The following is a 17,095-nucleotide window of genomic DNA, read 5'->3' as shown; positions in this document are numbered from 1 at the left end:
AGTAAATAAATCAGGGGAATACCGTGCCCATGGCTCCCTCAGGCCGTTCAGGACTGGCACAAATCAGCCTTCATCCTTCGCACGGCTCTCACACCTTAGGAGGTGGATAGCAGAAGGGTTTGGTGAAGGGACAGAAACGAAAAGTGGGAAGGAAAAAAAGACCATGCAAAATTAGTCGAGTCGAGGGCTGAGTCCCAAGGTTGGGGAGTTCCCCATCATTGGGTCCCAGTCTCCGTCTCCTAAGCCCCCCCACGACAACAACGGGCAAGGGATGGGGGGGGGGGGGGAGGAAGAAGAAGAGGAGGCGGAGGAGGAGGAAGAAGAGGAAGAGGAAGAAGAAACTCCAACACTGACACACACACACAAGTTTATATATATATATACTCATACACGTATGTATGTATGTACATGTATGTGTGATCGGACTAAAAACGTACTGTATAAGTTCAGTTATGAAAGCTCTCACTTTATCTGACCCTGAGGGATTTTAAGTACTGGCAATAAGACTCAAAATACAAGAATGTTTTGCCCAAATTTATAGTAAATATGTATGGACCAATGTTTGGATTTGTGTTCTATTGTAGCATTTACAAAATAAATTGCAATGGCTTCAGATCAAAAGGGTACAAAAGTTGGGTTTTATAAGAGAAAGGTTCAATTTTTATTGTTACAGAAAGTAAAACATTCAGAGGTGAATATCCACCCTTACAAATATATTTTTTTCTGGGCTAGACGCACTGTGCATACTCCTATTACTATATGACAAAATAAGAAACCATTCCAAATACTTCAAGATGCTTCTATGTTGAAGCTCACGTCTTGAGAACTTCACGCAAGATACCAAATTTCCTTCATAATTCAAACCACTGAATGTAACTAATTCAAGCCATCTTACTCAGTTGGCTCCCATGGCAATACTTGATATAAATTGCCGTCTTAAAATTCAGCTGTAACATATACAAGTGAGTTCATTCCATATTAATGCCATTTGGTAATTATTCTATGGACTATTATTTAAAATTGATCTAAAAGATGATGAGCAAAGTATGGACCCATGATTCAATTTAGAAAGTACAGCTAAATGTCTGATATTGAAATTTTGTACTGTTATATTAACATTATTTTCTTCAGTGCTCAACCTTTGCTTATTCCTATGTTTGACAAATATGTCAAATCTTACAAACCAAAAAAATGAGAGAAACAAAAAGGAAAGAAAGTACCATGTACTTTAAGTTCAATGTCTACAAAATGATTGTTGATAATGGGCATGATAATAATTTAATAATAATAATAATAATAATAATAATAATAATAATAATAATAATAATAACAATAATAATAATACTAACAAAATGATAAAAAAATAAAAGACAAAAAAGGATTTGTAACATGTGTTCTGACTTATTGCATGTCAAGAATATAAAATACTGCATTGACTATCTTATAATATCTGTGTTAGACATTGTGCCACCTTTCAACTATCTCTAATAACTTCTAGGATTTTTTTCTTTTAGTAAGGTCTGGACCTTCCTGGACCACGGTCTCTGTAAAAGAAAGAAAAAACATTGAAAAATTTGCATATAATTACTAATATTTTAGAAGACACGTTCCTGTAGCCAGACAAGCATTAATTTAATCTTTTTTGCACAGCAATTGCAATCACTTTCAGTGCCTAATACAGTTAACAATAATCACTTACCCCTTCATTGGTCCTGAGTCTCTGTATCCACCCCGACCTCGATCACCACCACGTCCTCTGTACCCCTCCCATCGGTCCCCACGGCCACGGAATCACACGGTATCTCCTCCTCCTCCACCACCATCTATATTAAAACATTCCACGTGTTACAGACCATGAGTCACATAAAAAGGGAGTGGTATAACTGTTTCAACATTGGCAAAAATTGCTAAAAAGTAAATTTCTCGATCAAAATTGTACAGCTACTGCACAATCTTTCACCGCACCAGTGGTGTTGCTCACTGCAGCGGTTACAAGCATTGCGCCCAAGCCAAAGTATTATAGCACAGCTATCACACCTCCAATCTCCAGCGCGGCCTATGAAAGAAAAAATCCATTACTTAATCACCCGGAAGGCCTCTAACCCCTTTAAGTCCAAGCACACTCAAATCAATGTAATCCTGTACTGTTGATATTCAGTTAGCTGAATCTATCATAAGATTGTAAGGTTCCACCATTCTCTCTCTCCTCTCTCTCTCCTCTTCCGATCTCACACACACCACACACACACACACACATATATTATAGTATATGTCTATATATCATCTACTCTATCTATCATATATAACTATATATAATATATAGTGTGGTGTGTGTATATATATGTAGATATAAATATTGTGTATATATATTTATATATATGTATGATATATATGTATATATATATATGTATATATATATGTATATATATATGTATAAATGTATATATATATGTGTATGATATATATGAATATATGTGTATGATTATATATGTATATTATATATATATATGTGTTATGCTATATATTATATATAGTATGATATTATTATGTATATATATATATCTGTATATATGTATATATTGTACTAATGTATATTATATATGTATATGTATATATGTATTAGATCTGAGGGATATATATATGTGTCTGATATCTATGTATATATGTATATGTCTGTACATATATGTATAATGGTATATATATATACGGTGTATATATATGTATATGTTAATAAATATGGTTATAATATATATATGTATATATATTATATATATATATATATTTATATAATATACACAAACACAACACACACATTATAAAAAGTATACATATATGATTATACACATACAACTATACAAATATTACAAATAGTACTTATATATATACACATACATATACATAAACACGTATACACTGCCGAAATGGTCCAGTGGTTAAAGCACTGGACTGCCACCCTCATCGTACGGAGATCAATTCCCCAGTCGTAAAAATGCCTGTGCTCCAGGAGCCCAGTCTCACAGCACAAAAAAATATGAGAGAGAGAGAGAAGAGAGAGAGAGGAGAGATGAGAGAGAGAGAGAATGAGAGAGAGAGAGGAAATGAGAGAGAGATAGATAGAGAGAGAATATGAGAGAGAGAGTGAGAAGAGAGAGAATGGAGAGAGAGAGAGAGAGGAGAGAGAATATATGAGAGAGAGAGAGAGAGAGGAGCAGAGAAAGAGAGATGAGAGAGAGAGAGAAGAGAGAGAATATGAGAGAGAGAGAGAGCGAGAGAGAGGAGAGAGAGAATATGAGAGAGAGAGAGAGATGGAGAGAATTATGAGAGAGAAGAGCGGAGAGAGACGAGAATATGAGAGAGAGAGGAGAGAGAGAGATATGAGAGAGAGAGAGAGAGAGAGAGAATGAGATGAAAGAGAGAGACGGAGAGAGGATGGCAGAGAGACGAGAGAGAGAGAGAATATGAGAGAAAGAGAGAGAGAGAGAGATATATGAGAGAAAGAGACACAGAGAGAGAGAATATGCAGAGAAAGAGAGAGGAGAGAATATGAGAGAAAGAGAGATGGAGGAGAGAGAATATGAGGGAGACGAGAGAGAGAGAGAGAATATGAGGAGAGAGGAGAGAGAAGGAAATATGAGAGAGAGAGAGCGAGAGAGAGGAGATGAGAGAGAGAGAGAGAGAGAGAGAATATGAGAGAGAGAGAGAGAGGAGAGAGAGAGGAGAGAGAGAGGAGATAGGGAGAGGAGAGAACGAGAGAGAGAGAGAGAATATGAGAGAGAGAGAGAGAGAGAGAATATGAGAGAGAGAGAGATGAGAGAGAGAATATGAGAGAAAGAGAGAGAGAGAGAATATGAGAGAAAGAGGGAGAGAGAATATGAGAGAAAGAGAGAGAGAGAGAATATGAGAGAAAGAGAGAGAGAGAGAGAGAGAATATGAGAGATAAGAGAGAGAGAGAGAGAGAATAAAAATGAGAGAAAAGAGAGAGAGAGAATAAAAATGAGAGAAAAGAGAGAGAGAGAGAATATGAGAGAAAGAGAGAGAGAGAGAATATGAGAGAAAGAGAGGGAGAGAGAACATGAGAGAAAGAGAGAGAGAGAGAGAATATGAGGGAAGAGAGAGAGAGAAATGAGGAAGAGAGAGTAGGAGGAGAGAAATATGGAGGGACAAGAGAGGAGAGAGAGAGAATTTATTGGGGGGGGGGGGGGGGGGAAAAAGGGAAAGAGAGAGGAGAGAGAATATGAGGGAAAGAGAGAGAGAGAATATGAGAGAAAGAGAGAGAGAGAGAGAAAATAGGGAAAGAGAGAGAGAGAGAGAGAACGAGAGAGAGAATATGGGGAAAGAGAGAGAGAGAGAGAGAGAGAAGAGAATATGAGGGAAAGAGGAGAGAAGGAGAGAGGGAATTGAGGGAAAGAGAGAGAGAGAGAGAATATGAGAGAAAGAGAGAGAGAGAATATGAGAGAAAGAGAGAGAATATGAGATCACTGAGAGAGAGAGAGAGAGAGATATGAGGGAAAGAGAGAGAGAGAGAGAATATGAGAGAAAGAGAGAGAATATGAGAGAAAGAGAGAGAGAATATGAGAGAGAGAGATCATATTTCCTTCTAGGTTGTTGGTATATTAGTTCACTAAGAAAGTTTTAGAATGTTGTGTTTATTTTCAATTTCAAATTATTTTCCTTTTTCTTTAATCCTATAGATCACAGGTCTTTAATCTATAAACAGAAAGTGTGGGTTCGCTTCCTCCCTTTCCCCCAGCACACACCAAGCTCACCAAAAGTGTGATGAGCTGAATCTGGTTCCTGTCATGTATGGATGAGTTAAAACCCATTTAGTTGAATAGTTTTAAATTGTAAAGAGCATAAAAGTTACTAATATAAACTTACCTCGTCCACCACCACCACCACCACCACCCCAGGGCCATCTCGGCCTCCAGGGCCTCCACGTCTGTCATAGCCCCGGTCTCCTCCTCGACCACGACCACCTCTATCATCTCCTCGGCCACTTCTGTCATCGCCGCGACCTCTGTCATCTCCACGGCTACCCCTATCATTGCGGCTGCCTCTATCTTCACTGCCCCCATAACCTCCATAACCACCACCACCTCCACCTCCACCACCACCACGTCCACGTTCATAACTGCTCTTTGGACGCTCTGCCATTTGTACCTGCATCAAATCAAAATTATAAATGTAACAAACTTCTTCTAAATATGTGAAATATTTCATTTGACATGAACCTGGAAAATGCTTGCCTTGATATTACTGCCCATAAATGCTTTGCCATCAAACCACTGAATAGCAGACTTGGCGGTGTAGGGGTCATCAAAGGTCACTGTACATTCTCCTTTCATTCTTCCAGTTGCCTTATCTTTATACATCCATATTTTGGGACGTTGTGTCTTTCTATCCATCTGAGTTGAGAAAATTTAGTTAGAAAAAATTGGTCACAATTGGTTTTGTATATTCTCAAAACAGCAGAGGGTAACAGATTCAATTACAGGGAATTTTTAAAAATGTGTTTTCACCTTAATAATGCCAATTGATCCAAAATGATCCTTGATGTCGTCTTCTGTGGCATGGTCTGGCATACCAGACACAAAAATTGTATCTTCCTGTGTGACCAGTTCGGAGTCTCTGGACCGGTCTCCTCGGCCACCACCATCATATCGACTGCTCCCGTAGTTTCCACCACCACTTTCTGCACACCAATGTAAGAACATACATTAACATTGCATAAAATACAATTTTTAGGGAGAGTAAGACTCAGGGTGGTCATCTGCTACACTCCTTATAATTTGCAATAGTTGACAGTCAACTCTACAGACCACAATGCTACTGTCACTCAATTTAATCTTTATGTTAAAAAATAGGTATATGTAACTATCATCTTCTAACGTGCAAACACTGATTAAATACTAGATGCGATAAATAGAATTATTAGGTAATATTTGCATCTGCTAGTCTGTCCAGTGAATTTCTCCTTGACACAGCAGATATGACTTCATACCTCACTTCTCAAGATGAACTAGTGCCAATATTACTATGTTTTCCTTTAAAAATTCAATATCAACCACAAGAAGTAAGGCTTGGACACATTCAAATTCATGGAGATGATACATGTACATAAGTGACATCCACTTCAATTGACCAGCAGCCTAACAGCTCTGTCAGCTGTTGGCTCTTTGGATACCCAGTGTGTCAAGTTTGTAACTTGGCCAAACTTGGGGTAGAAATTTCATGTCAAATATTTTTTTGATGGATTGACTGCCCACACTTTCCAAATATCAGCAACACACAGCACTTACTTTGCTTGCTAGCAACACTTCTAAAACAATGATATCAAGACTTCAAAACAAAAACACTAAACCATCACTGGATTTCTCACACTATTACACTAAAATAAACAAGTTTTATCCATAAAATTCATGTCTGATTTCTACACATTTTACTTGTATGATAATACAAGTATCTCCTCATTTTTAATAATCTGGCATCATTCAACTGATGTACTTCTCATTTCTTAATTGTTTACATCCCCAAACACGCAGTTTTCAGAAACAAGATTAGACTGATAACATTCATCTCACATACAAGATGTTCCAATATAGTGGTCATTACTACACACAATGATTTTTTCCCTTTATTCCTCTATACCTCAATTACTCAATATCGCTAAATCATTCCATACATTTATTTTTCTAGACAATGGAATTTCACATTTTGATAATAATCTAATCATACACTTTTAATAGCCTAAATATGTTTATAAATGTTTGTCCTCAACTGGTAAGTGATAGTAATATATCCAACTCCATTTATATTCATACCAGATAATTTCTAGAAAGTCAACACCTTACAGTTGAGGCTAAACAGTTATGCACAGACCATACACAAGTCTCGGCTGAACCCATTATTAATGAGAAGGAAAGGTCATGCAACTCAGCTTAAAGCAAGGGTCCAGAATGAGACATGAGTATATCCTTCTTGTAAAGCTCTCACTTTAGGGAACAGGGGAGGAGGGGAAGAAAAAAGAAAAAAAAAGAAAAAGAAGAAAAAAGAAAAAAAAAAAAAAAAAAAAAAAAGAAAAAAGAAAAAAGAAAAAAAAAAAAAAGAAAAAAAAAAAAAAAAGGAGGGGGGAGGGGGATATTTAACACCTTCCGTGAGGTCTTTCAAAAGAAGGTGGTCTACATTTGCAAAACCGAAGAAAAACCACAAGCACCTGATGGTGCTGTTACCTTTGCAATAACCTCTCCCTTGATCTCGCCTGTAAGGAGAACTTTTGACATCAGCAGCTCTGTTGGCACGATGTGGCTGAATTGTAGTAGGGCAGTCAGACAGTCAGGCAGTCATTGTCCGGTCAATAAAAGTAGCATAGATTCCAGAGTAACAAGCATTCCAGTGCATACATGGTTAATACATTCATTCAACTTTTGAGTCATGTTAACTGTAAGGCATAATAGAAGGCATGGACACACATGTGTGATAACCACATGGCATCAAGACCTGCTTGTCACCTGGCAGAGTAAACTCTTGAGCTGAAAGTCGGGTATAAGTCTGCTGGATTTACAGGCGAACAGACATCAAGGGAAGGTTGGTGATGTCCTCAACAGGATTACTTGGGTTTCTTCCTGCAAACTCTGCCTCTGGCCAATCAGCTGCCTCACTCTTACTCTCACCATCACCACCACCACCACCACCACACAGGTTATTATTTAGCATATGTCACACTAAAACTCCAGAACTTACATATATTTTATATAATATAATGAGCAAAATTTCTAAATGAAATTTTCTTTGCGTGATTGTTATATAAAAATCCCCTATATGTTAAATTATTCAGAAACTATCTTTTTATAAATTACACAAAAATAATCTAATATCAGTTATCAACTATGTAAATAAGTATGAATCACTGTGCCCTACATTACAAACTCATTCACACAATTTTTGGCGGATTTTGCATTTCAAGAAGGTACTTTCAACACATTCATTTCACTCATATCATATGCACCAATGATGAATGTATACAACACAATAAACAGATACCAACTCTTGATTTCCCCGTCTGATCCATGTCTTACATAGGGATACGATTAACCTGTCAGAAAAACTAAGAATACAATTAAGTATTTGATTATAATACTCAAAAAAAATAAATAAATAAAAAATAAACAAACAAAAAATAAAATTCTAGTAATATGAAAAACTGAAACCTGTATACCACACTAAAAATAGTAACTTTCGAAATTTCCCTTAATGACCAATCCATAAAAATTACTCTGTGCTGAAATACACACCATGTAAGCCAAAGTACAATAAAATTGGCACTCCAGGTTTCTTCCTTGGAAGATTTCACATTGCAACCAACATGTTGAAACCCTCAGATCTCTCAACTCTGTGAGCAAGACTATCACACTATCAACACCCTCTAAGTGGTCTAGCGCTGGTTAAACTTACCTAGGAATGGGAGCCGGGGACTGCTTCAGCGGCGACCCGTACATGCCACCACAGCCTGGAGGGGCTGACAGGGGGGGAGGAGCCATGCCTAGACCACCTTGAAAAGTTCAGCAGTCTGCATTAGTACACACAGTATACTTGCCCACGACCTTGGGACACAACCATATCTCGGTCACTGAGAAATCTGCACGCCAACCTCTCCCCCAGCACCACTAACCAATCCCAGGTTCAGAAAAAACTACAGCTGCATGGATGGACACTTAGGTCACACAGTTATTGAGGTTATCAATATGAATCTCATCCTCAAGTAATGAACAATACAAACACAAGATATGTAATGATATGATGCCTTCTCACTCGTATAAACATAGATATATCCCTGTGTAAGATTACCTCTAGCTTTGTCAAAATTCAAGTCAAATTCTATCGCGACAACAATCATATGTTTCTTGTGTCCCATTTACCTATCATGATTCTTGTCAACTCACTGTTATTATCTAAAACACAATTACTACAGTTGGTCCAAAAGTAAGTCAAGTCATATCAGTCTTGTCAGTGCCAAATTCCTGGAAAATAAACACACAAAAACAATGGAGGTCAGACTTACTGTTGTATCCACCACCTTGCCCACCATAATTTCCATTTGAAGATGGTGGACCACCATAACTTCCCCCAGATGGAGGGCCTCCGCCATAGCCTCCTTGTGTTGGCGGCGGTCCTCCAAAATTTCCTTGGGCAGGAGGAGTTGAGAAGTTAGCATTGGGCTGACTACCATATGCAGTGCTTGCAGGTGTCTGTCCATAGCTTCCAGAGCCGTAGGTACTGTTTTGTTCATAACTGCTGTACCCTCCACCACCTGGTGCTGACTGAACTGGAGCCTGAGTTGGCGGCGGATGTCCGTACCCACCTGGTAGTAGTAGCTTAACCTCAGTCACTCTTCTCATTACCTATTCATTACTCAACCATTCATCAATTTTATTTGTAACATTCATTTTCCTCTTAATAATGACAATCACCAGTAACAAGTATCTTTACTTCAATCTATATCCTTCCCCATTTCTTAACTGCAATCAATACAAAAGGGAAAGGAAGATGTTAAAAATAACTCGAGGAATACTTACCAATTAAGCTATGGCAATTTCTCAGCTCCTTTTAACATTCATCATCTTTAACCATTTTCTAGCTTTCATAAGTTCAGCAATAATGACATTTACCTAGATCCTCATCAAAATATTCACCTTTGGACACTACATACTTGAGCATTCCCATTTTTACAAAATATGGAATTTAGTTTAAATGGAAGAAAAAAGTTGGTTGAGTACAGAAAATTTTACAACAGCTTTTACACCATTAAAAAAAAAATAATAATAAAATAAAATCTTAAGAGAAACGGCATAATATGATCATATGGCTCTATTCTACATTCCCATCAGCCATACAATAAAAAAAATCCAAACTTCTGCTTCCTGCATTTTTTTTCCAGTAACAGTGATTATTTAGTGTCATACTATAGTCCAGAAAATCTTTTGCTGGATTTTTTTTTCTCATGTATTTTTGGGAACACAACACAGAGGGGTATCATCAGGACACATGGGGAGTGGGGAGTAGGGGCACTTGTTCATAAATGAACATTAGAGAACATCAAGATGTACTGTTTCATAGCATCTTCTTCATACTTCACTTCATCAGTCTATTAGCAACAGTGAGCCCAACAAGGACTCCTGTGGTTATTTTCATAAATCATTTCAACTATCAGTTTATAGAACCCAGTGTTTACTACAAAGTGAAACATTAACTGCTGCAGTGCAGAGATTCAAATGTCATCACACTTTTAATACTGATACCTAACACTACAGTTTATAAATGATAATTCTAACCTTTACAAGTGCATTCCATCAGTCATTCCTCCCATTTTTGTTATCTTGCACATCTCATTTACTCTGTAATTTCATTCAAATTACAAAAGACAGCTCCTGATATCCCCCACACACAATAATACTTCTTATGCTATATACAGATTCTCATCTTGGGAATGTTTTCAGCTTCACCAACAGACTTATCTCTCCTGAGCCTACTTGTGAATAATGCAGACACATCTATAAACTGACCATATTAACTGCATAATAAATAGCTATTCTGTCAGCAGCCATTGCTCGATATTTGGCAATGAGGTTCATCGCTATCTCTGACATGACACCACCTGAAACTATATATAATTATACTAGTAATGACAAAACAAAACAAAAAGAAAAAAGTAAAAATAAGATAGAAAAAAGACAGGAAGAAAGGAAGGAAGAAAAAGACCAGAACCCTTCTTCCTCACCTTGTGGAGGTGGGGCACTGTATGAAGGGGGTGCTGCGTAAGGAGCTTGTCCCTGCGAGAAGCCTTGTGGAGGAGGGGTAGAGTATGCCCCGTAGTGTGGCTGTTGTGGGGGGAATGCTGGGGCTGGAGGCGAGGCAGCATTAGGAGCACCACCATAACTACCATAGCTACCAGCACCAGCGCCACTGCCGTAACTGTATTCTGAAAATACATTGTGCTATCAAAGCCTGATGCTATTTGAAGTCAAGAGTACTTTCTTACTCTATGGGTCATTGCTGTAACCACTTCAAAGGTTTACTACAATCAATACCTAGTTTACAGCTCTTAACCATTCACATCATTTACAGAAGCCCTAACAGGCCTCAATGAACATCAAGTGGATTGAAATTTCAATTAAAATATTTTCTGAAATCTGCAAACTGCACATTACATATATATACACATACATGCACATACACACAAACAAATACATACATACAAATGTTAATTCATTATGGTACAAATGACACATCTTGTATACTAGAGTACCTTAAACCCCATTACCAACATTCAACAATTTCCGGCACATGATATTACCTTGCTATATTTCCCACTGGTGCCCATAATTCTGCAAGAAATATAAAATGGATTTGGTTCTTGAACTTTTCCATTTCCATTTCTACGTTATACATCTTACCTTTGTTTTTGTTTATTTGTGCACTAATTAGTGTGTGACTTTCTCTTTGTATGCCTATAATAAAAAAGGGAGAGGCTATTATCCATAATGATGAGATTCCTCCTCTATGGGTTTTGATTATCATTCCATATTGTCATTTCATGCTGGAGGACATGATCATTTAATGGTACAATCTGTGGAGTGATGGAACAGGACTTATCTGCATACATTTTTAAATATCTGTATGAAGACTTCAAAACATTTCTTTTGTCAATGTCTTTTAATTGTTAGCTACCAATATATACACACATTTTTCTCTGATACCAAACACTGAGATCTATCTTATTCTTTGATAAGCAACATTTTTCCTGCACTCTGTTTAAATGGAAAAAATCACAGATGAAAACACAAATACAACCACCCACCCACACCCAGGAGCACAGGAATGTTGGTTTGGGTGTTACTGGAGATGCAATTGGCAACTTATTTTCATTCCCCATGTCAAAGCCTTACCAGGGTATCATGTGGGTGTTACTAGTTATGATTAACTTTTCCTTAATGTTTTTGGCACATACACTACTATGGGATATAATTTTTAAATCACAAACAATGCATCTCATACAATATGTATTTGGTAATATATAATTTATGTAAAATGAGAGATAGTGCAGTTTTGATAAAATTACCTTTGACTTGGTTCAATGGGGGGTAGTGAACAAGGAAGGGGGGGGGGGCACAAAAGAAGTGGTTAAGGGGAGCATTATAAATTTTTCTTTAAAAAAAGTGAGTTTTGTGTAGATTTATACATAAAATTGAGACTCCATGGTAATATGCTGTAGCTTATGTAGGGGTCTGCATGTGTACTGAGTATGAAGCACCAATGTTAATAATAAAAGTATAAATAACGATATTTCAGTTTGGATTTGCTCTAACGGTCAGTGCCGTCCACTGTTGGCAAGTCTGTTTTGATTTGAAATTGGTTGTTTCCACTGTAAAGAGCACTTCAATATGAAGGCCACATCGGGGTGGAATTCTGAAATTTTGAGTTTTGAGAAATATGTGAAAAGTTGATTATTTATATCGAAAGATGATGTAACAAAATGATACCTGCTCTAAAATTTTGAAATTGCTCTTCTGCATTTGCTTCATAAGGAATTAATACAGCTACTGCATCTTCATACATTTATGGTAAAAAATAAAACCTTGGATACTACCATAGGCTGCAAGTACCAGAAATATGTAAAATACTGACCCCCATCCAGGCGTCCAATTATCTCGTTCCCATATTTGCAAAGACAATGTGCTTAAATGACAGAACACTGACACTACACTGGTTTACCATGCCCAACAGACATTCTTTACAAATATTGATAGAGAAAATTTTATCTGGGGTAACCAATGATTTTTCTTTATGCAAAATTGGTTTTAGTTCTATTAAATAAGGATGATTAAAATGGTTAAGCTTATGTGCATGTTTTTCATACCTATCAACTCTCATGGAAATTAAAACCACCCAGCCCAGCTCCCCCCCCCCCCCCATCTTTTTGAAGCATGGGAAAAATTTAACCACCACTTAATGTTGAAGGGCTGTGAGGTGTGGAGGTAACAGTAATTGCTGCACACAAAAGAAGCCATGTGGGTGTGTTAATTGTGACAAAGACTTTCTTGTACAGACCACATCATCTCTCTAGGTAGTTTACAATACAATAGTACAATAATAACAACAATAAATAACATTGTTATTTGTGTGGTAAAAAATTTTTCTGTAAATATTCAATTTTCCGTAATACAGCCTGTGTCGCCCATCACAGCCAGTAGGAATAGGATCCTGAGCACGGAAATAGCGTCCTCCCTGGAGCCAGTGCTCTTCCAGGGATGGCTGGAAGAAATAATGCAAGAGCCCCTTCCTAAATGTCCCCTTCAAGAGCTTTGTGCACTCGTGGTGTCATTCCCGTCACCCTGGCCTTCAACCAAAATTCTCAAGATGGCAAGTTCCTGTCAACCTGGTTCTCAACCAAAAATTTCCTTGAGAGTATGTTCATGTCATCAACCAACCACTCAAACCAAATTTTTTATTATGTGATGGTCACATCAGCCAAGTCACTGGAGTTAACCCAAAATTGTAAATTGTAATTGTATGGGTGACACATGCCTCACCTCCCTGTAGTTTCAGCAAACATGTTCTGAAGGTATCCAGTTTTTGTTTTGCTGAGTAAATCATGTTAATTCTTCCCAAAAATATAGTAGAAAGCTGACAAAATATAACTTTACCACATTTGATCAACAATGCCACTTGGTGCTCCCAAGTTTTCAGCTCTATCTTGCAGTGCATATTGATGTGATGAAAATATTTTCTAGGGGAGAGGGAGGGCCTGCCCAATTATAGGTTTTGTGATATGGAGTCAGGGACTTTGTGTGCGCCTCTGTGCTGTAAAGAATTATCTACCCCAAAAACAACAGATTCATGTATATAACAACATGAATAATTGAAACAAGAAATAGAAATAATAATAACAAGTTTGAGACTGTGTGAAACTAAAAAATTACCTTACTATTTACCAACCCTCATAGTGAAAGGAATTCATAAACACAATATGAATGGCTGAAAACTCCCAATCTGCACAATATAGGACTGAGCAAACAGCAAGGGATATCTACCATAGCCCCTGCTGGGTTATATATCACTTATCCTGCAGGTTAGATGTGGAGAGTTTGCAGGTTAATCTTTAAAGCATGGGGACACAAAACTATGGCAAACTGACATTCTAGTATAGAACATTACAAGAAATAATATGCAAACATGGACATCTGTAAACAAGAGCAACACATCCTTCACAGACAGAGTCCAAAAACAAGATTTTAAAACTTCCTCTACCCAATGACCTTGGGGATGCATGGGAAAGTGGGGGTTGATGGGGCGGGGGGGATAATGGATGGTACTGGATGTCAATACCATCCTGGAGAAATAGATAAAAGTGATTTATGAAACGTTAAAAAGTTAATTTGTTGAAAGGAGCCAAACTTTGTCTACCAAACAGAAGAAAAATGAACTACCACAAACTGGTATGCACAAGAAATGGATTTTCTGAAAAGGCAAGTCAAGTGTCAAATGATAAAATTATAATATATGGCTTACTCATACATACCTAAACATATGGGAAAACCTAAAATCCAAACCTAACCTTTCCTACCATCTATTTATTCCCTAGAAAAGGGTAGAAGCCCTCCTGGTACCCCCCCCCTCCTAATTTACACATTGCACCAACTGCCATGACAATATTGTTATAGAAATACCGTCAGTGTGGAGGGAACTTTTTTGATTTGTTGCACTAAAGAATATAACTGGTTTTCCAGATGATAATCTGAGTTAGGGCACTTGAACTCTGCAGCAATCAAGTTGTGTGACCAGCAGAGATTGAGCAGATCTGCTTGGCTGCTGTATTGCTACCTAAACTGGCTGTATGTACCACAAAAATGAGGGAGTGGTTGACTGTATTGTTCCCATATCTGAGGTAATTAATGTCAACAGGCAGTAATGTTTGTTATCCATACCATGATGTTACCATATATCTCTGGGTGTCACTCATTCTGGTGACTTCTGGCAACCATCCAGCCTCTTTGGCAGGAAGTCCGCTAGATACAGTGGAACTACCCACTTGACTCGCTCTGGTGAGTCGTAATGCCTATAGCCATACCCATCATGATGAGTTGGTTTTTCACGCGGCTATTGGCGTGCCTAGCAGTAATGAAGAATGAGTGAGGGAAGTGATAAAGAATAAAGAAATAAAGAGGCATGTAGAGAGTACCAAAACAAATATATAAGCATCCAAAAAGGAGAGGCATGATAAGAAATATGAAAAAGGTGAAAATACAACTAATCGAAGGGGGTCTCCATGTTTGTTGTAATTGGTCTACAGAAAACACAACACTTATATGAGGCAGCAGTAGCTGTGCCTATGTTATTTAGAGCTATTTCTTATTCTGTATTAGCTAGGAGTGTCCATTTCCCTCTATCTCTGTGCATCACTCTCAGTAACATTAAGCCAGGCATTGTAATTACTACCGAGATGATGCTCCCTTCAGAGATAAGTCCCAAAGGCAGATTTCTTGTGTATTTTCCTCTACCCAATGACCTTGGGATGTGTGGGGAATAAGGGGTTGAAGGGGGGGGGGGGGTTGATAAATAGGAACCTGCAAATATTGAAGAAAGTGATATATGAAACATGAAAATGATGATATTTTTAAAAACTCAAGCCAAACTTTGTGCTCCAAAAAACAATAGAAATGTTGATTTTTCAAAAAACACAAAATAAAATAGCTTATAAGTAAACAAGCACAAAAGATATGCACAAAGAGTGTTTTCAGAAAAGGCAAGCCAAGTCTCGAACAATGCAATTGCAATAAAATGTTTAGTTGCACATAACTAAACATATATCATGCGAACCCAGAAATCCAACCTAACCTTACCTACCTTCTATTTATTCCCTAGACAGACCCCTCCTCCCCTTTATTAGCACTTTGTGTCAAGTGACATTGTGACAGATACTATTAGTGTGGAGGCTACAGATAAGCTGCAATGCTGCCTGTACCAACCATAATAAACACTTATCAATAATGCTGATAAAAGCAAGACAATGCTGATAAAATATTAAAATATAAAATCAGATGTACCCCCATGCCACAGAAGTTTGAAGGTCCTGCCCTGGCAAAAGCTTAAAGAAAACTGAGGAAGTGAGTGACAGTGTGAATTGTTCCATTATGAGAGGCAATTCAGGTAAACAAGCAGCAATGTTAAATAGTTAAGAATGGATAATAGAAATAAGGAAAAACAAAATAAAAATGCAAATACATTTGAGAAAGCAACCAAAGAGATGTAGTAGCATCAAAAAATGAGACGAAAGGTAATGAAGAATATGAAAAAATAATGATGAAAATAAATAACTAATTGGAAATGATCTCCAGGTTTGTCAACAGAAAACGCAACTCTTTTGGGCAACAGACAATAATATAAAATGGAGCTATAGAAAACAAGGCATTAAGAACTATGGTTGTGAGGGTGTTGTGAAATTAGTCTGAGCAGTGACATGCAGCAGACATTTTTGTTATTTCCCAGTAAATATGAGGCCACTGCAAATAAACCTGTATTGTTTCCTACTCTATAAGATGTCAGTCTGACATATCTCTAAGACGCCCACACCATATTTGAAAGTCTACAAACCGATGCGCCAACTTTCGAAAAACTCTACGGGAACCAAACCTGCCATTTGGTAAAAATCTACAGGATTTCACTTAAATCCTATCCCTACGGTAATTGTACAATGTGTCCTAACCAATCAACCAACCTAACCTTAACCCTGTGGCATTTATACAATCTATATATTCCCTAGCCAGGGTGCTCTGCCCCTTGGATCCCCAGAGTAATAAATATGCCCGGATGGTCTGCCCCCTTTGTGCCAAGTGATATCTATTTCCTTATAAAGAACATTAGTGACATACGGTCGGTGTGGAGGGTACAGATGAGCTGCACAACCACAAATAGTCCTATCTGAAAATTGAAAGACGCTCTGTGCAGATTTGTAAGAAACGCACTGAGCAAGAGGTTGGCCTGGCCACCATAATGTTGCAAAAATTGCCAGTACCTATCATAACATTTATTGGAAAACTTT

General features: G+C 37.6%; 1 protein-coding gene and 1 long non-coding RNA gene across 2 annotated transcripts in view; both read right to left on the bottom strand.

Moving 5' to 3' along the window:
- LOC119571647 (RNA-binding protein cabeza-like) overlaps nt 1–17,095 on the bottom strand; it is a 21,801-nt gene that overhangs the window by 2,009 nt on the left and 2,697 nt on the right. The window contains 8 exon segments of the mRNA XM_037918851.1: nt 4,879–4,905; nt 4,908–5,160; nt 5,247–5,405; nt 5,520–5,692; nt 7,230–7,258; nt 8,452–8,548; nt 9,059–9,358; nt 10,775–10,975. Coding sequence (XP_037774779.1) covers nt 4,879–4,905; nt 4,908–5,160; nt 5,247–5,405; nt 5,520–5,692; nt 7,230–7,258; nt 8,452–8,548; nt 9,059–9,358; nt 10,775–10,975 — 1,239 coding nt within the window.
- LOC119571655 lies at nt 638–1,773 on the bottom strand. Its single transcript, XR_005228629.1, has 2 exons — nt 1,700–1,773; nt 638–1,544 (listed from the first exon to the last, which is right to left on the bottom strand). It is a non-coding gene; the product is annotated as an uncharacterized LOC119571655 (long non-coding RNA).

Source organism: Penaeus monodon, chromosome 4 (genome assembly GCF_015228065.2).
Source record: "Penaeus monodon isolate SGIC_2016 chromosome 4, NSTDA_Pmon_1, whole genome shotgun sequence".
Taxonomy (NCBI): Eukaryota; Metazoa; Arthropoda; class Malacostraca; order Decapoda; family Penaeidae; genus Penaeus; species Penaeus monodon.
Note: the sequence above shows the minus strand (reverse complement) of the source record. Positions and strands in the feature narration are given on the sequence as shown.